General features: G+C 41.9%; 1 protein-coding gene across 2 annotated transcripts in view; it reads right to left on the reverse strand.

Moving 5' to 3' along the window:
- MFSD14A (major facilitator superfamily domain containing 14A) overlaps window positions 1–23,763 on the reverse strand; it is a 31,828-nt gene extending 8,065 nt beyond the window's left edge. The window contains exons 1-8 of one of the 2 annotated variants that reach the window (XM_084757267.1): window positions 23,525–23,763; window positions 12,932–13,027; window positions 10,461–10,523; window positions 9,211–9,338; window positions 6,465–6,579; window positions 3,105–3,323; window positions 2,642–2,755; window positions 1,713–1,784 (exon numbers count right to left, since the gene is read on the reverse strand). In XM_084757267.1, coding sequence (XP_084613393.1) covers window positions 1,713–1,784; window positions 2,642–2,755; window positions 3,105–3,323; window positions 6,465–6,579; window positions 9,211–9,338; window positions 10,461–10,523; window positions 12,932–13,027; window positions 23,525–23,608 — 891 coding nt within the window. In that variant the 5' untranslated portion in view covers window positions 23,609–23,763. The remainder of the gene's footprint in view (window positions 1–1,712; window positions 1,785–2,641; window positions 2,756–3,104; window positions 3,324–6,464; window positions 6,580–9,210; window positions 9,339–10,460; window positions 10,524–12,931; window positions 13,028–23,524) is intronic. The other variant, XM_084757266.1, reaches the window with a different exon arrangement.
- Window positions 23,764–24,976: the final 1,213 nt, after the last annotated feature.

Below are 24,976 nucleotides of genomic sequence, written 5' to 3' on the forward strand. Positions count from 1 at the left end.
TTGGGAAGTATGCATGAGACTACCCCCAAACGCATCACTTGCATCTCCTAAGTCCTGCTTCCTCCAAAGGCTCTAAAGCAGTGGTTCTCGGCCTTCCTAGCGCTGAGACATTTAATACAGTCCCTTATGTTCTGGTGACCCGAACCACACAACTATTTTCATTGCTACTTCATAACTGTAATTTTGCTGTTATTATGAATCACAGTGTAAATATATGATCTACAGGATATCTGATGTGACCCTGTGGGGTCCTGACCCACAGGTTGCAAACCTCTGCTCTAGAGGTTCGCAAGGCAGAACATGGGCTCTCATCACTGCTACACCCTAGAGGAAGGAAAAGCGCGGCTAAAAGACAGATTCACCTTGATGCAATCCCCACACCCAGGTAAACACACAGCTCTTGAAGGGCAGGCTGTGGGCAGAGGCTTGCACTCTTCAGAAATGTGAGGCTAAGGAAGCTGACACTTCCTGAACTCAGATCAGACATACCACCAAAACCTGCTTAACAGCCCTTCATCCAGCACGGTTGGCTAATAATTGTGGGTTTACAGAATTCATAATTTTTCTCAATTTAAAAAGCCAGGAGGGATCAATAAATCCTAATTCCAGGAAGGGTTTGATAAGAGACCCTGGGTTCACCCTGTCTCCAGCCCCAGCACAAAATCTCCTTGTGCATTCCTAGCCTGTGTACAGACTTGCAAGTGACAGCACAAGGCAGCGTGTTTTCTTAAGTCCTTCAAGTCAGAAACAGAATCCAGAAACACTGGTCTCCTCCCTTCCTGAGGTCACATCCTGTGTACAGCTGCTAAGTCAGACTCACTGCTGAGAATCTCTCACACCCAAAGACCAGAGACCCTCTGCATCAGCAGTCACTGTTTACCTACTGGGCCTCCGGGAACGCTCTGAATTCACTCAGCAGCCCTCTTTCCCTACTGCAGAGCAGCAGCAGCTACCAGGCCTCTCTGCTTTCTTACTCATCCACCAGGAGCCCCCCAACCCCTGGAACAGTATTCGCATTATTAAACCACTTAAAAATTTCTTCCTCCAGCTATTTCTACAGCTATTTCTACATATCCCTGGCCAAATGCCACCTTGTATATCAAGGACTCCCCAAATTCCTCTTACTAATAAAAGTTTTCCCCAAGTTTCTCTACCACCTCTTTCTTTTCTTCGAAGTTATGCTGGAAACATCGTGTTTCCAACAGCCTACCTACATCATGCTTCTTTCCCTAGAACATAAACTCTAGACTGGAGGCACCAATAGTACCTGTTCAGTACTGTAGACATTCAGTGAACACTTGTTGAAGAGTGAATTCACAGAGCAAGGAGGAGTCTTGATATAAATCAATAAACTGTCATTCTTGTCATACATCACATATTTACTAATATGTATCCATCCCCCCCAAAATCTCATAAATTACTAGCTATGCTAATATAATATTTGAACCTATAAATCAGACTTGTTTCTTGCCAGGCCCAAAGCCTTTAGTCCTAGCACTTGGGGGGCAGAGGCAGGAGGATCTCTGTGAGTTCAAGGCCTCGCTTGGTCTACATAGTGACCTCCAGAAGAGTCAGGACTACATAGAGAAGCTCTGTCTCCAAACAAAAAATAAAAACCAAAAACCAAAAAGTCCACTACCACGCCATCACTGTGAGGCTCAACTGCACGGGCCACCTTCTAGGCCAGCAATCTAACTAGAGCAGAAACTCACCTGTGCAATGATGGACAGAATGCCAAGGACGGCTATAAAGGCTGCCACACTTTCTGGAGAAAATTTCATTATCTAGAAAGTTTCCAAAACAGGTAAAATTAATGAAAAAATAAGCACAGCTAGTGTGTAATAGTGTAACTACTTGTATATTAACACCAAAGGCTAGAAAAATGCTTATCAACAATTTTTAATTCTAATTTTAATTTACTTATACACAAAGGATTCTTCATAAAAACAACTTGCTATATGAAAACACCTTCTTATACGTCATAGATCTCTTTAATTTGGCCACACTAAGCTAGCAAGCACCCAAAATCATTTTACAAATAATTGCAACATGAGGTCCTGGGTTTCACCTCAGTACCAAGAATGGGGAGCAGAAATAAGTACTCTTAACAGGAGATTGAATTCTTGTTGGCTATTGTTTATGTAGTATTGTAATTGGAGGGATTTTTGGTCAATTTATACAAACTAGAGTACCTGGGAAGAAAAACCCTTATTTGAGAAGATGTCTTCATCAGATTGGTCACTATGTAAATCTGTGGGGACACTCCCTTGATTAATGACTGATGTAGGAGGGTCCAGTGCACTAAAGGTGGTGCCACCTGGAGCAGAGTGGTCCTGGGAGGTGAGAAAGGTAGCTAGCGGAACCTGCGGCGCAAGCCAGTAAGCAGCATTCCTCCAGTCTCTGCTCCACTTCCTGCTTCCAGGGTTCTGCACTCATTTCCTTTAATAATGGACTGTAACACGGAATAAGAGCCAAATAAACCCTTTCCTCCCCAAGCTGCTTTTGGCAAGAATGTTTTATCACAGCAACAGAAAGTAACCAGGACAAGTATTCATTTTGAAGAGGAATACAGCTCCGTGGAAAAGAAATACTGTTTTAGGGCGCTAACCCTGACAAGTCTCCCTTGGTAAGGTGCTCTTACCTGTCTGAGGTATAAGAAGAAGCTGGAGTACTGGCCTGCCTCTGGTAGGTAGGAGAGGAACACCGTGATACAGATCAGCAGCACTATGGAATCTTGGCCCACTTTTTTTAAAGACTAGGAGAAACACGAAACACATGCTTCAATCAAAAACTCACACTTGTAATCAGTTCTCTTTTCATTTCATTCTCCTCAAACTAGTCTGAAAAATATTTCAAAATGTTAAAAAAAAAAAAAACAACAAATCCCAGCTTGTATGGTGGTGCATGGTTATAATTGCAGAATTCAGGAAGCTGATGCAGAATGACCTAAAATATTGGACCAGGTTGGTCTGTACAGTGAGACCCTGATTATAATAAATGTATAAACTTCAAGATACTTTTCCCCCAAAACAACCAGAGAGAAGTACTTATAGTACTTATACTCCACTGAATCAAATATTTTCTTTTACCAAGGAGAAACTTACTGCAAAGGGGTCAGCCTGCTCCCAGGAAATGGGTGCTCCCCATGATGCTGGCCGCATCTTCTCAGGCAATGACTCTGGCACGGCAACAAGGATAAAACAGATGTCCAGCAGAGCAATTGCTGTGGCCAGGACCACCACCAGGCTGTCCCCATACACTCGCCCAAGGTAAGCTCCAATTGCAGGGCTGGTGACCAAGCTGGCAGCGAATGTTGCTGAAACCTGCAATCAAGAACAGAGAGTAGGGATTACCTGGGATGCCCTGTCAGCACCAGCCTCCCTTACAAGCCAGCTGCAACTGCGCTCTTCTGTGCTCTCTTGCAGAAGATCAGCAGGTCAGATTTTTGCATAAGGAGATGGACTAGCCTCTCAAACTTTCTTTTAAACCTTAGAGCTTTTTGTGCAAAAATATCCTTCATACAAATTCACAGGGAGAGACCAGCAAGCCAACAAGGAATTAAAAGGTGATTGAGTTGAGAAAAGGTGAGGCGCCCAGAGCACTACACGAATGCCCCTGTCAGTCATGCTAGTCCTCAGTACAGCAGCAATCTCTTGCACCTTCTATAAACAGTCTAAAATCACTCACTGCTATAAGGAGAGTCAATTTTACTGTAATTTCTCTCATCAAAATTAAAAGTTTATTATGACATATATTTGGGGATAGCTGAAATCAAACTTAAAGACTTTGAACAGCAGGATTAGGAAGAGCGAAAACAGCTGGCACCGAGACCCTCTCTCAGCCTCAGGAAGCGAGTGAGGGCAAGCCTAACAAGAGCCAAAGATTACAAAGAACCCAGGAACCCCACCCAACACAGCTGGGAGACCACACTGATGAACTGCAAATCAGCAGATATGAACGCAGATAACACCTCATCAAAACCATGTTCTTCAGAGAACTAGAAATTAGAGCTGGTTTCCTACCTTGTATGAGGCCCTATGTTCACTCTCCAGCACTCAGAGGAGAGAGACAGAAGAAATCAAACTGGAAACTTTACTGTTTTGATGCCATTTTGACTTCTGAATGTAATCAGTGTGTTTATTTGCACCTTTATGAATAATGTTACAATAAATTCAGCCTTCTACATCTCTTTACATCTATTTATTTATTATGTAGGTGATTGTGCGTGTGGACAACTTGTCATAGTTGGCTCTCTACTTTTTACTATGTGGGACCCAGGAATCAACTCGGGTCATTACCCATTCTGATCCTCACAGGGAAAACACTCATGAATATAAACACTCGTAAAGTAAAATGAAACAAAGTCTAAAACTGCGGCTCATCAAGGGCCCTGTCTCTCACAATTAAAATTTTAACAAGCTGTATCTCTTAATCCAAGCATCCATCAAGAGGCATTCACCTCTTGATAAAATGTAGTTTGTCCCAGACAAAGAAACAGTGCACAGCAACACGGGATTGGGTAAATCTCAAGAGTGCACTAAGTTGGAATGCCTACCAAAGGCAAAAGCACACAGACCATCTGGCCTCAGGGTGCAGTGGGAACAGGATGGTAAGTGGGTCTGAGAGCCTCCGCTGGGTCAATGGAGATGTTCTACTAGCAGAGCGCAGTAGTATCTGTCTCATCGGGGTGCAGGAACACTGAGCAGGCGTAGAGCTCCAACACTTGTGTGGGATACAGGGCCCTTACTTTCACTGCTACATCACATGAGCTCATGTTTGCAATGCAGTGAACAAAAGACCAATCAGGGTCCCTTTTGAGTTTTACCTCTCTCAATTCTACCAGCCTGTGGCCATTTCTTTCTGGAAGAGAGGACTACTAAGATCACTTTCTCCTTTCTCTAGATCCACACTATCTCTATATAAGTATCATTTGCTGGGTTATGCTTTTAAAGGCTGGAAATTCTTCACTTGACCTTTAGTTGGTTAACTCTAAAAAGAGTAAGCTGGAAAACTTTTGCTGTTTTTTCTTTTGAGTAAGGGTCTCACTACTTATGTGCTGGCCTAGAAAATGTTACGTAGACCAGACTGGCCTTAAATTAAAAGATATCTGTCTCCCTCTGCCTCCTAGGGTTAAAGTATGCAGGACCACACCAAGCTTGGGAAATTGTTGTTTGTTTTTTGAGACAGGTTTCTCTGTGTAGCCCTGGCTGTCCTGGAACTAGCTCTGTAGACCAGGCTGACCTTGAACTCGCAGAGATCTACCTGCCTCTGCCTCCCTCCAAGTGCTGGGATTAAAAAGGTGTGTACCACCACTGCCCCGCTGGGATGTTCTTAATTAAAAACTCTGACTAACCTTGCCTGGTGGTTTTTGTCTATAATCCGAGCACAGAAGCAGAAGTAAGCCAACATGGGCATAATAAGGCTCTATGTAAAAAAGAAAAAGGAAGGCCAGGCAGTGAAGGAGCACGCCTTTAATCCCAGCACTAGGGAGACAAAGGCAGGCAAATCTCTGTGAGTTCAAGGCCAGCTAGGCTGCAGAGAAACCATGCCTTAAAAAAAATAAACAAATAAAAATAAAAAAAAGAAAGAAAAAGGTTTATGGAATATTTAGTTACTTTAATATAACCCAAAGCTCCAATTGTACTATTGTGATGGTTGTACAAGCTTACTAAAATTACACATAAAATGGATGAATCATAAGTATACTTCAATAAAGCTTTTTTTTTTAAACCCTGGCTATCATTAGCCCCATTATGATTTAAAGGTTTAACCCCACAACTAAAACCACTAGCAACCTTGTCTCAAAAACCAAACCAAACTAAGCCAAAGGAAAAATATAAAACCCAAAAAGTCAATTACTATGGTTATCATAGCCATTTTATTTCTAGATTTAAGAGAACAGATTGTACTACAATTAGTCATTTTAACTATTGGTAAGCAACTGCCTATGAGACAGACAGACAGACAGACAGACAGACAGACAGACACACACACACACACACACACACACACACACACACACACAGATAGACACTGAACATGGCTCACAAAGCCACAGAAAAGGTTTACCGAATTCTGAACTAGATGTTAGCCTCTTACATTTTAGATTAATTCAACGAGTCAATGAGTAGTAATCTTATTTCCTTATTTTTAGGGTTCCCATTAAAAAATACTGACAAGACAAAATATACAGACATTTAAATTCTAATACCACTTATAGCTCTTGAATGGTAACTATCAAAGATATGGATCTAGGTATTCATGACGGTCTTGTTTATTTAGCCTAGATTAATTGATTAAAATATGCATCAGCCTCCTTACTTCTGAGATTAGAGACATGCCCCATCAGACCTTTGAAAAGGCAATCTAATGAGTGGTTCTAGTTTGCACTTCTTGCAGAAATGGACACTGAGAGCATTTTTCCGGAGGCACAAGAGACTGCTGGAAGGAATCAGTATACATACCAGCCCATAAGCCATGCTTCTTTCATGCTCTTGAGTTATATCTGCTACATATGCAAATACCACAGAGAACGTCACTGCAAAAACCCCAGAGACAGAGATAACAGCAAAGTACCACCTAAGAATGAAAGGCAAGCAAGGAAACATGGTTAGAACAAGCACCATGACTTATAACGCTTCTTCATGTCTATTAATTACAGTAAGAACAACTCATTTCAGCCACAACCTGTCTAGGACAATGCATGAATTAATCCATCTATATATCCCAGGCCAGTTACTATGAAAGCATATGGCTAGAAATGACCCTTCATAGCAACCCAGCCTCTAAAGAGAATAAATACAGCATTTAAAAATAGGTAATATTTTTCCCGGTACCTCTTTAACCTGAACTATTAAACTGTCAAGGGCTTTGCTGTTTCTATTAAAAACAGCAAAAAACTAAAAATGAGTATGATTCATCACTATTTTCCACCTAAGTACCATACATAAACAAAATTAATTTAAAAAACAAACAAGTCACTGCATATTTGTGAGCCTTTATACACAAGTTACATGTTTTCCTTCAGTTATTTTCAGCTCTTCAATTGTTGGCCAAACAAACTCTTTGCACTGAAGAAACCTGAATGGCCGTGTTGATAACATTAAGACAATTACTACAGAGAATAAAGCAGGGTTGGGGAGGTGGCTCAGTGGGCAAGCAGCTTGTTGTACAAGCATGGAGAACTGAGTGCAGACTCTCAGCACCAATATTAAATGTGAAAAGCTGGGCACAGAGGGGAACATCTCTAACCCCAGCAGCCAGTCAGGTCAGGAGCAAAGAGTGCGCTCTCTAGGTTCAAAGACTCTTCCTTCAAAATCAGCATGGAGAAATAACTGCCACTAACAGCCAAAACTAATCTCTGGCCTCCATGAACCCAGATGGGTGAGTGTACATGCGCACACATTTTCTCTCTCTCCCCTCTCTCTTTCTCTCATTTACTCAAAAAGAAGGGGCAAGAGATATTTTGAAAGGCAAGCTGCATTTTATTAAAAATGACTCCAAAGTAGCTAGCAATGAATAGCAGGTGCCTATTGAAATGGTAACGTTTAGTTTCTTAAGTTATGCTTAATCATTACAGACTTTTACATTATCATTACATCAGGACTCACTCCTTTACAAAATACATTTTTTGTTTATCCCCTAGATCCCTTTGGTAAGATTTCATTTGCATCTTTAGCTTGGTTTTTAAAGTCGGCACTTAACCAATGAGAGGAGACCTTCCACACACCCCCTAAATCTTTCTAGACACTCACTGGAACTAGTCATCTACACCATGGAGTAGACACAACAGTGGAGAATAAATGTACAGACACACAACTATTACCCCACTAGTTTTGGGCACTTTGTAAGTATTAGCTTGTCCTCCTTTTCTCTAAGTGAAAAATAACACTCATACCCTTTTTAATTTTTAGGACACTAACTGACTCTGTAGCCTTGTTCTCGAACTCACTCTGTAGAACAGGCTGGCCTAGAACCCTCTTGCCTCTGCCTCCTGAGTGCTGGACTGAAGGTGTATGTCACCACCCCAGCTATAATCCTAACTTTTATCAGAGTGGCCGAGAATGTTCCTCTAGCTGAAGCATGGTGAAATCTGACCAAAGATATATGTTATGTACTAAAAGCTCAATTTAAAAGAATGTGGCAAGCCGGGTGTGGTGGCGTACGCCTTTAATCCTAGCACTCTCGAGGCAGAGGCAGGCAGATCGCTGTGAGTTCAAGACAGCCAGGGTGGCACAGAGAAACCCTGTCCCCTGCCAAGAACAAGAAGAAGGAGGAGGAAGAAAAAGGAGGAGGAGGAAGAGGAAGAGGAGGAGGAGGAGGAGGAGGAGGAGGAGGAGGAGGAGGAGATGGCGGCGGTGGCATTGGAGGCTGCATGTAAACCAGCACTCTTAGGAAGGCTGGGCAGGATTCAGAGGTCAAGTTCATCTGTGCTACACAGCAAGATCTTGCTGCAAAAACATAGTTAAAAACAAAAAAAAGTCAAACCCCAACAAAGTTAGCAGCCATACTTTGCATGGTGCCACCTAAGGCTGACACGATGGCTGGGGCTTCAGTAATGCTAGACTGCAGAGAGTAGGAGTGGCAGAGGGAGCCCTGGCTCACTGCAGCTTACACTCAGCTCTGGACTGTGTGCCTCCAGAATCTTTTTGATAGGAAAGAAACAAACGGATTTTGAGCAGCTGCCATTTTGGGCCTTACTAATAAATCCATCCCTAATGAATACAGACAGTGATGAACTCTACTTAGGAAAATAGAAAGTTAGCATCTCTCGCCAGTCTCTAAAATATTGTTCTCAAAATTGGGTTATGAACAGGTCCAACAGTAGCATCTAATCCCAAACCCTCACGAATATCACTCAGGTACTATTTTCTCCCATTTGAGCTTTCTTATCTGTGTCAAAAAATAAATATACTAAAGAATAAAAATCGACAGAGATGAGTAAACTGCCCAAGAAAAACAGAAGTATTAAGAAAGCAATTAACAGACAGGTATGGTGGCACACGCCTTTAATCCCAGCACTTGGGAAGCAGAGGCAGGCAGATCACTCTGAGTTCAAGGCCAGCCTGGTCTACAAAGTGAGTCCAGGACAGCCAAGATAACACAGAGAAACCCTGTCTCAAAAAACAAACAAATAAACAAAACAAAACAAAACAAAGCAATAACACAAACAGTTGCTTAGTTGCTATACAGAGCTGAGCATATACATACCATGGGCTGATCTTCATCAGAGGAATGGGAGCACATGTGAAAAACACTGTGAGCAGCAAGAATGATTTCCGGCCCCAAACATCAGAAAGAGCACCAATTAGCGGGGCACTGAGGAATGACAACAAACCCTAGAAATTCATATTTAAAAAAAATGTTGTATATGCATGAGCCAGCAATGAACCATTTTGCTATAACAACACAAGACAAAAACCTTTAAAGCAACATTACTTCTAGCATAGCTAAATCATTTAGCTTTAAATAAACAGTAACTTTCCAAACATGATGGTGCACACCTTTAATCTCAGCCCTTGGAAGGCGGAGGCAGTTGTGAGTTCAAAGCCAGTCTGGTTTACAAAGCAAGTCTAGGACAGCCAAGGGTGCACAGAGAAACCCTGTTCTCAAATAGCAAAGAAACAAAACACAGCAAAAAAAAAAACAAAAAACCAACAACAAAAAAACCAAACCAACCAAACAAACAAAAAAACCACCACACACACAAATTTAGATTAAAAAAACATAAATAAAATATTAACTTTTTTCTTGCCTACATATTGTTTTAAATTTTCTTTGGGTTGACTAGGGAAATCATCTGTTGGCCTCAGTCTGCGTATTACCTATGAAATGCGAATGCACTTCCACCTCCAGGAAGTAAAGCAGCAGCCCTGAAAGACCATCCCGGGTTACCTGTTTACACTGTCAAGCAGACGACCTGTCTATAAAAAGACTGTACTGAGGCAGGGTTTGAGGGTAAAATTTTTCTTTCTCATCGCTATCCTCACTGCTTAAATTTGTATTGTTGTAAGTTGACTGAAACCTGTGGAACAAGAATTCTAATCTAAGGGGCTAGAGATGGTTCAGTGGTTAAGAGCACTGGCTGCTCTTCCAGATGACCGGGGTTCAATTCCCAGGACCCACATGGCAGCTCACAACTATCTGGGATCTGACACTGTCACACAGACATGAATGCAGATACCACCACCAACACATATAAAATAAAATTAAATTAAATTTTAAAAAAGAATTCAAATATAAAACTGGAAATATAAAATAATTAAACACAGTTGTCTGTGTCTGAGTCAAATCTTATGTAAAACCCAGAGTCCAAAAAAGACTTAATACCTAAAATTATCCTCTATCTAGTTATAAATACTTTATACCTTAGGGATTAGGCAATCAACATACAAAACTATAAATACCAAAGTATGTATGTATAGAGACATGTGTATATATATACATACAGATGGCCGTACCTTTACTCCTTGAATTAAGCCATTCATCAGAAATGTATGTTTAGGGAAGGTTTCATGCAATACCTAAGACAACAAAAACAACATATAGTTTAGTCTTGGTAAAATGTCTACATTAACATTTTCAAACAACCTCCCTCCCTCCCTGTAATATTTTTCTTTTCTTTTCTTTTGGTTTTTTGAGACAGATGTAAGAGCCCTGGCCATACCAGAACTTGCTTTATAGACCAGGCTGGCCTCAAACTCAGAGCTCCACCTGCATCTGCCTCTGCCTCTCCCTCCAGGTGCTGGAATTAAAGGCATGTGCCCCCTCTGCCCAGCTCAAACAACCTTTCATTATACAATCTAGTTTCATTTCATATGAATTTCCAGATTAGAATGGGGCTGTGGAACCTTAGAGATGGAGCAGCTTTCACTCAGAACTCTGCTTGTCTCTCTAAGGGCAACAGTAGGACAGATACCACCAGCTTCTAAGTCAGGAACACTGCAAGCATCCTACTATGCACAAAGCAGCTCTCTGGTATTTGTTGGAGTTAATAATAATTATCTGGCTTCAAAATAGCAGAAGTTACAGCTGGAGGATGTAGAGTACTTGATTAGCATGCACGAGGTCCTACATCAATCCCCAGTACCGAAAGAAAGAAAGAAAAAAAAAGAAAGAAAGCACTGTTAGCTTGAGGTATCTTTTTCTCTTTTTTAAAAAGTTCTTAGTTTTTGTGTATGTGTTGATCACAAGCTTGCTGGCTTAGTCCAGAAGAGAATGTTGGGTCCCCTGAAGCGGGAAATGCAGATGTTTTTAACTGCCCAACTGAGGTGCTACGACCAAAACTAGGGTCTTCTGGCTGAGGAGGATGCTCTTAACCACCAAGCCCTGTATCTCCAGCTTCTGGGACATCCTTCTGTTTAGTACAATAAAGACCCAGGGAGCTGAAGCTGGGATTCTGCACAAGCCCTCAAGGTGTTGTACTTCAGCCCTTCAACTGCTTTATCAGAATTGGAAATATAGTTCAGAGGCAGAGAGCGCTTACCTAGCTAGAAGCCCTAGATTCATTTTCCCAATTTTACTAAAACAGGCTTTCAGGCCCAGGAATTTTGGAAATATCACTGAACAGATAATACATCCTAATTAATTGTCTCTATGTGAGTTACTGTCCTAATGGCAGAGATAAAAGCCACCAAGAAGCTCCACGTTCTTATCAGGCCTTGCTGGGCGGTAGGATTTCAGGAGCACCTTCACATTTCCATCCTGTGTCCAGCTCCTATGTGAGCTGAGGCAGGAGAGTTCCAGAGCTCCAGAAGAGCCTGAGCAGCATAGCAGGAAGCCTTCAAGAGGAAGACTAAGCACCATACATACAAACTTACAGTCTGAATAGCTAATGACACATTTAAAGTAAATTAGCTGTACTTTTTTTTTAAAGAAAAGAATCCCAAAATATAACTCTAAATATATCATTGAGAGAACTATTCTGATGGTTTGTTATAAACAAAAACCACTTATTTGAAGATGATTATGGCCTATGTATTCAAAGTAGCCTTGTTAAACATCAATATTTTATATACAAAAAGCAATGGTTATGTAGGTGTAGATCAATCTGCTAAGCAATTTATAGACTCTTACCATCTACTTATGGAGTTACCTAATTTTTTCATGAACAATCTTTAAAGTTTCATGTGTATAAAATGATCAAGCTCATGACTATACATGCAAGTAAGCAAACTGCTTTAAAACTGGCTTCTAGGAGCTAGAGGGATAGTTTGCTGGCTAACAGCTTTCAGTAGCTGCTCTTCCAGAGGCTCGTAGCCATCTGTAATCATTTCCAGGAGCTCTACTACCTCTTGCAGGCACCAGACATGCACGTGCACACACAAGACAGGCAAAATACCCATGCATATAACATTTGAGATTTTGTAAGCTGCACACTGACGCTAACTTCTCTTTCCCAGATACAGACCCCTTCATAGCACCTCATTCTATCTCCTTTTTCTGCACTGACAGGAGAACATGAACAGTCACCGAGCACTTCAGTACACAGTCCTCTACAACCCCACATCTAGGAAAATGCAGGTAACGTCTCTTTTAGCCATCATAGATCTTGCTCTCAAATAACAGAAACTTGTCTTGGGAAAACAGAGCAACACAATTTACCTCAAAATAATTGTGTTGAATAATATGAGCCCTAGATTTCACCTTCCCTAAGCCTACCAGTGTAAAAATCCCTCCTCTCGACCCAACAGTGGTGATTAAGTCTCTGCGTGGACACATCCAATTGGGCAGGCCCATCCACACACCTGTGCCACACCTCTAGGTAAGGGATACTTATGGGTTGGAGGAGGTAGTGAAAGGAGTAAGTATAGGCCACTTACTTGTATAGGCTAACTGAAGAAATGATCAGTTAGCATTGGTTAACCATTGAAAAGAAAACAGGCCATCTTTACTGCCATAGAAAAGTGGTATACACATTAAGATTACTTACCACCAATGTGGGTGCTGTCAGTAGTCCCCAAGCAAAAAACTCCAAAAAGATGACAATCACCGCATGATAAACACTAGGGGAGCCTATTCCTTGAGGCTGTAGAAAGACATATTTTCAAAAGTTAAAAAAAAAAAGTAGCAGTGTATTCCTGAATAACCAACAATGATGATGGTATTCAACACTTACTGACTGAGAACATACAGGCAACACACTACCTAACAGTGGGGATAGTTAGTCTAAACTGCTGCTTTGGACTCTTTAACTGATTTTAATATTTCAGACGAGAATGTGTATGTAAACAACATCGCAGGCATTTTGTCATAACAGAGAAAAGCTAACACACACACACAGCTTAAGAAGAAACTCCAGGGGTTAATAGCACTTTTTAACTTGTTACCTTCCAGGTGCCTGGCTTTGATTCCCAGCACCCACATGCTGGGTAACAACCACCTGGAATTCCAGGTCTATGGGATCCAACACCCTCTTCTGGCTTCTTCAGGCACACATGTGATGCAGACACACATACAGGCAAAACACCCACGCATAAAATAAAAATTAATAAATCTTAAAAAATATAAATAAATCAGTGGATGGGTAGGAAGAAGCAACTGCTCCAGAGTTCAAGTGGACATACAATGAATGCCACACCACAGTATATTACTTTAGGTATAGCAATTAAACTCTTTTTTTTTTTTTAAATCCTAAGGCATAACAGAGTAGTTGGTATATAATATCTAATGCGTATAACCTGATCCCTACTGACAACATTCATGGGGTTGCTAGGTGACTTAGGGTAGCCTACACACAGTCCTGGACTAACAATGGCTCAACTTACTGTTTTCAACTTTACAACAGAACAAAGGCAATACATACACATTCAGAAGAAACCAGACTTCAAATTTTGCCTTCTTTCCAGAGCTTGGGATATACAGCATGACACTGGGCAGTGGCTGCAAGCCACAGCTCCCCAGCCAGCAATGTAATCAAGGCCTAACAATAAGAGTTCAATAGTATCCCAGAAGTGACTACACTGGATGATACTGCCTAAAAGAGCCCAGCCTCTCACTAGTGTGCTATGAGCCGCAGCACCTTCTGGTCACTAAGTAATGGTTTACTTATGGAAAACAAAAAGATTAGTGTTTGATCTGTATACATATTTGGTATTCTTGTGTGTCCAGGGCTGCATTAAAATCCCCCAGGAGAAAAGCACCTGCAGTAGACAGTGCCAGGAGCACTCCTCCAATGCGCCACTTTCCCTCTCAGTGGGAAGGATACGGCCATCCCACCATGAAGAGCAGCAGGTTACAGTATCTGGATGCCCACAAACTGAACCCATTAAGACCGTAAAACTAAAACTTACAAATAGCTAAGCAAATCCTAACTGTCATCAATATTGAGGATGGAGCCTAATTTCAGGACTAGTTTTAGGGTCAAAATGTCTCACTATTTTAAAGTAATCTCCAACAACAACAAAATAATTTCACATAATGGATTTCCTAACTGCTTTTATACCTTGAGAAACTCAACCCACTATGAAGGATAAGCAGTAACATCTACTTTCAAAAGGACAAAACCAATTTCAAGGATCTTGATGCTCCCTAACTAAAAGCACCAACTCTTCAATTTTGGAGGCTAAGCATCAAGTCCAGGGCCTTACACATGCTGAACACGTGCTCTATCATGAACCTTAAATCTAATTCTTATTGACAAACTGAAGCAACATTAATGACAGCTTGTGCTTTTAAATAATTGAACATTTTAAATCATATGTACTTGCCAGAATACTACTTCAGAAAAGCTATAAAACTTCAAACTTCTGGCAGCTACAAGCAAGTTAAACTACCTATAATAATCTGCAACTTTTGGCAGATATCATGATTAAATTGATAAGCAGTACTCCTGACTATATTTGTTTGAACAAAATCTATCATCTGAGAAAACTGCTTGCTAATTTAGCCACATACACCCATCTAAAGCCAATACTGAAGAAGCACAAGCTGTGAAGGTACTGCCTACACATACCTACCAGATAGAGGAGCTGGTACTCCATCCCAAGAGATGTTGGGTTCTTTTGTTTTTGTTTTTGTTTTTTGAGACAGGGTTTCTCTATGTAGACTTGGCTGCTCTGGACTTGCTTCGTAGTTCAGGCTGGCCTCAAACTCACAGAGATCCTCCTGCCTCTGTCTCCTGAGCACTGAGACTAAAGACATGCACTGCCATGCCCAGGCACATTAAATAAAAATAACAAATCTCTAAAGTAGTCTGGCACAGTGGTACCTTCCTAGAATCCCAGCATTTGATAGAAACAAAGGATCAGGAGTTCAATGTCATCCTCATATAGTGAAGTTCCTGGCTAGCCTGGGCTACATGAGACTCTATCTCCAAAAAAGAAAGTCAGTCTTCCTAAGTTACTATACAGAACTATACCTTTTCATATATACATATGCGCATTCTAGACTAGATCACAGAAAGATGGAAGGAGAACTGACTCCTGAGGTTTGTCCTCTGACCTCCATACGTGCACTGTGGCACATGTGCGTGTACTCACATACACATGATTACACACATAAATGGGATAGTGAAAGTAAGACCTTACTTGAAGCTCCCGGGCTTTAGAATGTCCACTCTAACTGTTGAGTGGAATTGAAATATTGAAATTCACTGGGATGCGTACGGGGGCTGAGCAAACATTTAGATGGCTACCTTAATCTTGCTGTGTAATGATTTTATTTGTGAATTCACTACAATGAACTGATTTTATTTAATACAAAGAAATATCTAGTTTATCAGTGGTGTAGTCTGATGCCTACATTTAAAAAAAGCAATGAAGATCTTATAAAAACAAGTGAACGTGGGCTGGAGAGCTGGGTCAGCGGTTAAAGCCACTTGCGTCTCTGCCAAGGCCCTGGGTTATATTTCCAGCACCCACACAGCGGCTCCGGGGCACCTGTCATTCTTTAATTTCAGTCCCAGGGAACCCTTATCTCCGGCCTCTGAGACACCAGAGCACACAGCATACTAACATACATGCAAGCAAAATACCCACATGCATACAATAAATGTAAGTCTAAATAAATGAACATAAGTACTTTTTAAATCTACCAAAAATTACATTTCAATAAAATAACTCATGTGAGTAGTTGTGTAGCTCACATCCTTTAATGGCAATGTTATAGTTAACTCACATTACAAAAGATAATGATTTAACAACCAAGAGGATATATTCTGAAATGTCCCAAGTTGTTTTTAGTCCAACCATCTTTCTTTTTGTCTCTTTGAGACAAGGTTCCATATAGCTCAAGCTAGCCTGAAGTTTGCAGTGTATGCCAAACTAGCCCTCTACTTCTCAGTCCTGAAGCTTCACCCTCCCTAATGGTGCTGATTTTAGATGCATGCAATCCAGCTTTACTTCTTAATCTTAGAAACTTTAACATGTTCACCATGTTTTTAGATGCAATAAAACTTACTGCTAAAACAGATTGTGGTGGCACAAGATTTTAATCCCAGCACTTGGGAGGCAGAGGTAGGTGGATTTCCATGGGTTTGATGCCAGCCTGATCTACAGACCGAGTTCCAGAACAGCCAAGGCTACAAAGAGAAACACTGTCTCAAAACAAAACAAACAAACAAACAAACAAACAAACAAAAAACCAAACCAAATATCGGGCTGGAGCCATGGCTCAGAGGTTAAGAGCACTGGCTGTTCTTTCAAAGGTCCTGAGCTCAATTCCCAGCAACCACATGGTGGCTCCCAACCATCTACAATGAGAGCTAGTGCCTGTTCCGATTGCAGGCACACATTTGGGCAGAATACTGTATAAGTAATAAATAAATCTTAAAAAAAAAACCCAACCAAATATCAAAACAACACAAACACTAAAAACAAAAACCAAAAAACTTACGGGCAAACTTTTTACTGCTACATACAGACCCTTCAGAAGCACAGTCACCAATGGCATCATTACTTTCATAGGTAAAATGGCAATCAGTAGATTACAGACAGAATTTAACATATAGTAAGTTACTCCACAGTTACTCCAAACAGACCCACTCTTAAATTTGAGAAAGAATAATAAATGGAGGAAGAACTCAAAATCAGAAACAAGAAACTAAGATCAGAAACAAGAAAAGGGTGTCTACTTCCTTCACTTATTCAAAATAGTGCTTGAAGTCTTAGCTAGAGTAGCAAGATAAACAAAAGGGATACAATTGGGAAATGAAAAAGTCAAATATTCCTATTTGTAAATCATAAACTTCTTTAAATTAGAGTCCGAAGACAACTCTTAGTGCTGATAAACACTTTCAGTAACATACAAACATTAGTAGCCTTCCTATAAACAAATAAGTAATATTCTGAGAAAGAAAGCAGGAAGCTGGGTATGGTAGTGCGCACATGTAATCCCAGTACTTGGGAGGCAGAGAGGCAGGTGGATCACTGTGAGTTCCAGGCCAGCCTGGTCTACAAAGTGAGTCCAGGACAGCCATGATACCACAGAGAAACCCTGTCTTGAAAAACTGAATTTAAAAAAAGCAGGAAAATAATCCACTCATAACTGTCTCAAAATAAATAACTATACAGGGAGATGAGTTAGCAAGTTAAGATCACTAGCTGCTCTTGCAGAGCATCCAGGTTCGTTTCCAGCACCCACACAGTGGCTCACACCACCTGAAACTCCAACCTCAGGAGATCACATGCTCTCTTCCGGTCTCCAAGGTCACACCAGGCACAATGTCGTGCACAGACGTACATGTGGGCAAAACACACACACACATACACACACACACACATACACACACACACACACACACACACACACAGACGTACATGTGGGCAAAACACACACACACATACACACACACACACATACACACACACACACACACACACACACACACAGCCTTGGAGTAAACATTACTAAAGAAATTATAATGAAACCTGAAAACCCTGAAGAAAGTAATAAAAGAGGACACTAGAAAGCAGAAGAACATCTCATGTTCATTGATTGGAATAATATTGGAAAAAATAACCATCCTACAGATTCAGTATAACCCCCATCAAAATTCCAATGCCATTCCTTAAACTAGAAAATGAAAAGAAAAATAAATAAAAATATTCAAAACAACCCTTAGCAGAAAAGACCAAAGCTAGGGCATAATAATACCTGATCTTAAACTATATGACACAGAGACATAGTAACAAAAACACCACCATATTGGCACAAAACAGTCATGGAGTTAAAAAGAAAGTAAAGGAAAACCCAGAAATAAATCCACACAATTACAGCCACTTAATTTTGGACAGATATATAAAAACATGTACCGGAAAAAGGAGAGCCTCTTTCAACAAATGGTGCGTGATTTCCAAATCTAGAAGAATGAAACTGGATCCCTCGATTGCACCTTGCATAAAAATCAACTGAAATGGATCAAAGACCTGAACCACTGAACCTGAGGTGTAGGCAAGTTACTAAAAAAAAAAAAAAAAGACATCAATAGCACAGGGGGAGAAATGTCAAGAATTGACAGGTGAGATTGCATGAAATTAAGAATCTTCTGTACAGCAAGGATGGACACAGCCTAAAGAACGGGAGAAGATTCTTGCTAAGTATACACTTGGCGGATGACTAACAGGTAGAATACACAAAGAATTAAAAAAACTAAACAGTAAATCAAACAACCCAACAATACCTGGACAAATCAAATCAAATTGCTGTCCAAAGATGATCTTCAAACAACCATGAGAAAATGTTTCATTTCACAGAGAAATGCAAACTTAAACTACACTGAATTTCCATCACTTAAATCAAACTGACAGTTATATTTTTGTGATGCCTCTGATTTTTTCATCTAAATAATGTATTCAGATTACATCTCCGTTGTTATCCCCTCACTTGTATCTTCCTGTTCCCTCCTCCCTCCCCCTTTCACCCTATTTCCCTCCCCTAGGCCTGTGACAGAGGGGACCTCCTCCCTCACCATATGACCACAGCCTATCAGGTCTCATCCAGGTAGCCTGCTTCCCCTTCCTCAGAGTGCCAGAACAGGGGGTCTAGGTTTAGTGCATGCATTGTCCATGGTTGCAAGCCAACAGCTATTAAGGCAGAATAAGTAACAAATGCTAGCTAGGAAGCCACCAAAAGAGAATCTGTATGAACTACAAGTGGGAATGAATATAAGGTATTCCAACCACTATGGACATCAGGATGGAGGTTTCTCAAAACACCACAAACACATCTGCCACAAGGCCAGGGTACCACTCCTTGGTATTGCCCAAAGGAGCCCAAATCCACACATCACAGACACTTGTCCAACATTACTCACATAAATTAAGTTATGGGAGCCTAGATAATCCCTTAACAGATGAGTGGATAAAGAAACTATCACACACACACAGCATTTATTGTCAGCCATAAACAACAACTAATACAGCCAGGTGGTGGTGGCGCACGCCTTTAATCTCAGCACTTGGGAGGCAGAGGCTGGTGGATCTCTGAGTTTGAGGCCAGCCTGGTCTACAGAGGGAATTCCAAAAAGACAGCCAGGTCTACACAAAGAAACCCCTGTTTTGAAAAACCTAAAACAAAACCAACAACAAAACAACTAATATGATTTGCATGAAAATAGGTACAACTGGAGACATTAAATGAATTAAATGGGGCCCAGAAAGACAACCCATGTTTTCTCTCATACATGATTCCTTAATTTTATAGATATAGGAAATCACGGAAGTAGAATTAAATTGTCTAGTAGACCAGGGAAGACTTGGGAGATGGCAAAAAGGGAAAAGGTAAGGAGAATGGGGAGCAACATGTCAAATGCCCTTGTGTAATAGAGTTCTGTGTATAATACATATAAGGCAAATGCTTTTTAAAAGATAAAGTGGTATGTCTAAAAAAGTTTACTTCGGAGCCAGGCATTGTGGCGCACGCCTTTAATCCCAGCACTCGGGAGGCAGAGGCAGGCGGGTCGCTGTGAGTTGGAGGCCAGCCTGGTCTATAGAGTAGAGTGAGTCCAGGACAGCCAAGGCTACACAGAAAAACCCTGTCTTGAAAAACAAAAACAAAAACAAAAAACAAAATAGTCTTAATGTATTTTACATGAACAAAAGAGTGATTTCTTTTGCTTCTATATTTGTCTGATAATCTTTTGCTTTCTATTCATATATTGATACATTGTATATTAATATATTTATACATATATATTTGGGAATGTTACATTTGTATAAGTATATCCTTAATATATGTAGTATAAATACTAAATACATCTTCCCTTAGTTTTAATAAACTTAGTTAACTACTTAAAAATAAAATTACGGGAAGTATAAAATCTGCCAAGAAAAATATAGCAAGAAAAAATTGCAAACAACTTCAGTCAACTGATCCAATTTAAAACTCCTGATACACGTTGGGGACCGTAGAGTGCTTGCCTAGCATTTGTGAAAACCTGGGTTTATTTCCAACAACCTCAACAGAACTTCTCATACACAACTTAATGTGATTTACCTCTGCTTTACACTACTTAAAGCTAGCCTTATCCAGACCCCAGAACAGGCTGAATACAATTTCAAGGGGAAATAAATTAGTAGCACACCATTAGGGTACTACTTAATGGGAGAGCACCTGCCCAGCATGTGTGAGGTCATGAGTGCAATATTCGTCACAAGTAAGTTATGACTAACCTAGTTCATTCTGGAGTCATTTCTTCAATTGATAACTATAAACCTACTCCAATTTTTGCCAAATCACTAGAAAATATTGGTTTCAACAATAGTAAAATTGTTTACATGAACTTAGAACACTAATCTTTTTTTGTTTTGTTTTTGTTTTTCGGGAAAGGGTTTTTCTGTGTAGCCTTGGCTGGCCTGGATTCGCTTTGTAGACCAGGCTGACCTCAACTCACAGTGATCCACCTGCCTCTGCATCTCGAGCACTGGGATTAAAGGTGTGCACCACCACACCTGGCAGAACACTAATCTTAAAAAGAAAAAAAGAGTCTCAGATTTATCGTTGATCAAGTATGTCGAATACTGTTGAAAGATCTTCCTAGCCTGACCGCAGTCTCAAACACCTGCCTCTGAATGGATCCGATGGTACGTCTGTAAAGACTCAAACTGTCATGTCACGAGCTCTATCTACAACGACACACAACAACACACACACAAGGAAAACCAAAGCTAAATTTTCCCTTTAAAAAGGGGATGGGGTGAAGTGGGGAGGACTGGGGAAATGGCCCAGTGGTTTCTCTCTCTCTCTCTCTCTCTCTCTCTCTCTCTCTCTCTCTCTCTCTCTCTCTCTCTCTCTCTCTCTCTCACACACACACACACACACACACACACACACGCTATCCACTGTAAGAGTAACTTTTATTCTACGGCCTGTTGTCTGGGAGACTTACTGCCTCCTGCTACCCAGGCCCAGCCTCTGAGCCTGCTTAACCAGGCCCGGCCCAGGTATCGGGAGTCTTAAGAATGGAAACTGGCCAGGCATGGTGGTACATGCTTTTAATCCCAGCATGTAGGAGGCAGAGGCAGGCGGATCACTGTGCATTCAAGGCCAGCCTGGTCTACAAATCAAATCCAGGACATTCAAGGCTACACAGAGAAATCCAGTCTCCAAAAACAAAACAAAACAAAACAAAACAAAACACTAGACAGAGGGCTTAGCCATTATGAGCATTTGCTCTTGCAGAAAACTGGTGCTCCGTTCCTAGAACCCATATGGCAACTCGTAACTATCTGTAAATCAAGTTGCAGAGGATGTCATCCCCCTCTTTGGACCCTCAGGCACACATACATTCAGTCAAAAACGTGTGTATAGCCTTGGCTGTCCTGAACTCAATCTGTACATCAGGCTGGCCCTGGACTCACAGAGATCCCCTCTGAAGGTTGGGATTACCACTTGCGAAAGGACAATGCCCTAAGACCTCAGCCCTCAATTAAAGTGTCATTGATTTAATGTATCATCAAGACATTTTTACTAATAAAAAGTAGTATTTTGTGTGCTAAAACAAGCTACAAATTCACTGTCTCTTTATAAAGAGCAGACAGGCAAACAAAGAAACAAACTTGTTCCTGTCAGGTATGATATTGCACACCCACAAACCCAGCGCTTGGAAAGCAGAAGTGGCAGAAGCATAAGTTTAAAGGCATTCTGTGCTACATGAGACCTTTTCCCAAACAAACAAAACAAAGCCACAGTCTCTCTTCTAAAAGTCAGAATTTGGAATGAATCTTCCGTGGCGCTCACACAAGGCTGTAAATATGATCTCCATTGTCTCTTTAAAACAAACAAAAACTTCGACCAAATGAAAATCCAAAAGAAGCCATTAAACTACAATTTAAAGGTCTACTTCTTAATCAGTTTCAATTCTTGTCTTTTGCAAAGCATAATGATCTTAAATATCACCTGGTTTTGTAAAATATGCTTTGTTAAAATTTTGTCTTTCTATACCTGACAACGCCAATATCCTTTCCTCCCAACAGAGTTCCTACCAACTTGGCCAACACAGCTAATGTGAATTCGTCAAAGTAATATTTTAATCAGGTGCAGTAAAAAGGATACGGGAAACATCAAACTTTCTTTTTTCAACAAATGTCAAAGCTATGACAACTAATAAATATGACAGTTAACCGAACATATTCTAAAATCGTTCCATATGTCCCAAGCTTTCTAAATTCTGGCAGTTGGACTAGGCCACGTTCTGAAATGTCAAAAGAGAGTTGTCATTTTATTTCAAACTGAATTCAGCAAATCGTCTGTGGTGGCCCACTTACTTTAGTGCTCTGCTAGCATCAATTAAAGCTCCATTAAATTACAAGCAAATGGAAAGGAACCATGTCTCAACTTCACCGCAAACAGACACCACTTACTTTTCCATTCTATTTCCGAACGTGATACCAAATGGTTCAACAAAGATCTGAGTGTAACAGTAGGAAAATCTCAGCCCAACAAAAAGCGTACGTTCGTTGTCCAATGACAAATCCTACATCCACTTCTGGTAAACCACTGCACACTGCATAAAGTTTACTGTGAATAACGACTGTCTAAAAGACACGTTTTTAAACCTCAGCCCGCCTGCCAGAGTCTTTCCCTGATCCTCACGCCATGACCATTCCTAAAGACTGTTATTTTGAGGCATAAGGTGATGATATCTCTAAAGGAGAGGATGTGTAGGCAGGCCCCAGGTAGTAAGGTAAGGCTTCGGGCACCCGGAGAGGAGGCGAGCCCACCCCTGGGCAGGGTGACCGAGGCCGGGCCGGCTCCCGGCGACAGCGAGGGGACAACGCACGTACCCTGGCCCAGCGGGCCGCGGCGGCAGAGGCCACCCGCCACAGCATACGGAGCGCAGGACTGCCCGGCCTCCCCGCGCGCCGCGCTGGGCCTGGCGAAGCTGCCGAGGGGCTAGCGCCTTCTCCCCGCGGCCGGGCGCACGTGGGCCGAGGCCGCGGGCTCCGGGAGGCCGCAGGCCGAGACCGCCGCGGCGCTAGCAGTGCGGGAGGGCAGGGCGCTCCCGGCCCGGGCGAAGGCGGAAGCGGAGGGGAGAGAGAGCTGGGCCCGCTTCGGGGCCGCCCTGCGCCGCGGAACCAGGACTCACCGTGCCTCCGTCCTTAATGATGATCTTTTTGGCCAGCATGATACTGCGGTTCGCGGCCCGTTTCTTTTTCTTCCCCTGGGTCATTTTACCATCCTCGACTCCCGGCGCTGTAACAGCCACTCAGGGGGCGGGCGGCCCCAGCGGCGAGTGCGGTCCCGCCACTACTGCCGGGCCGAGCCGCTCAGGGCGCACGCCGCCATCTTGAGGGCCCGGCCTGCCTCCGGCGGCGCGTCACATCGTGCGATCGGCTGAGTCGCCTGCCCCGCCCCCGTGACGCAGCCACGCCCCCGCAATGCGGCCACGCCCCCACGCTCTGCAATAGACTAGGGCAGGGTGGAGGCCGGTACCTGGGCGGGCCAGCTGCTCCCTTCTTTCTAAGGTGCTGCGCTGTGGGTATAACTGTTTCTACTGCACAGATGAAGGGAAAAAGTTATTACCTGCTCAAACCTGACAAATAGTTTCTCAGAAGCTCTAACTAGGCGTCCTAAGGTATCGGCATCCGCGTTCCCACCAAAACAGAACTGAAGGGACCAGGCAGCCACTTTTCCAGGAATGGTTGGTATTTTAGCTGTTGATGGGATGCTCCGCTAGGTCATGCTGGCTTACATACCCACTAGTCCCAGGACATTTTATTCCCTGCCAGTCTAAAGGACATATGTCACACTTCATAGGCTCTTTAAAAAATCAGGCTGAGCTCTCTTACCCTCTCTTCCTCTCTGTCTCTCTGAGGTACTCCTCCCCCCTTTCTGTCCTCACGCTCACTTAAACTCCTTATCTAATCATTAAAAAAAATCAGGCTGACAAGAAGACTGCTAGAAAGAGCATAGACACGTGTATAATATGAAATATAAAGTACCACAGCGCTGACATTTACTTAGAGATGGAACCTCATTATGTAGATCAGGCTGACCTCAAGCTCAGACATCTGCCTGCTTTCCATGCTGTGTTCAAAGGCATGTGCCATCATGCCCTACAAAATTTTTATTTTGGTAAGGTAAATTTTTTGTGTTGAAAACCTTTTTGTTAACTATACCTCCAGGGCTAGGTAGTTGAAAGAGCACAATGCATGCTATCTACCTTCAATGTTCGATGAAGTCAAGCTGGTGGCAAACCAAAATGTGCCAACAGTGATGGTTCTAGGTATGTTCACAAACTCAGTGGTATTCCTCCTGGAAGAAGTGGATTGGGCTCTCCTGCTTGTGGCTTGGTTAGTGGTGTGCCCTTCTGTTTTAACAGGGCAAAGCAGAAGGGACAGCACTGATGTCAGAGGCTAAGACATAAAAGGCACTGCATGTTTTTGCTAGGCTTTTCATCCATTCCAGACAAGGGTTGTGTCTCTTGGTTTGCCATAGAGGAGCTATGGAGAGTTCCAGCTGTTGAGGAACTGAAACTTCCTCCAAAGCTTTGTGGATCATCTTGGAAGTAGATCTCTAGGCCTGGTCAAGCCTTGGG

The sequence above is a fragment of the Acomys minous genome (genome assembly GCF_964271855.1).
Source record: "Acomys minous genome assembly, chromosome: 14".
NCBI classification, from domain to species: Eukaryota; Metazoa; Chordata; class Mammalia; order Rodentia; family Muridae; genus Acomys; species Acomys minous.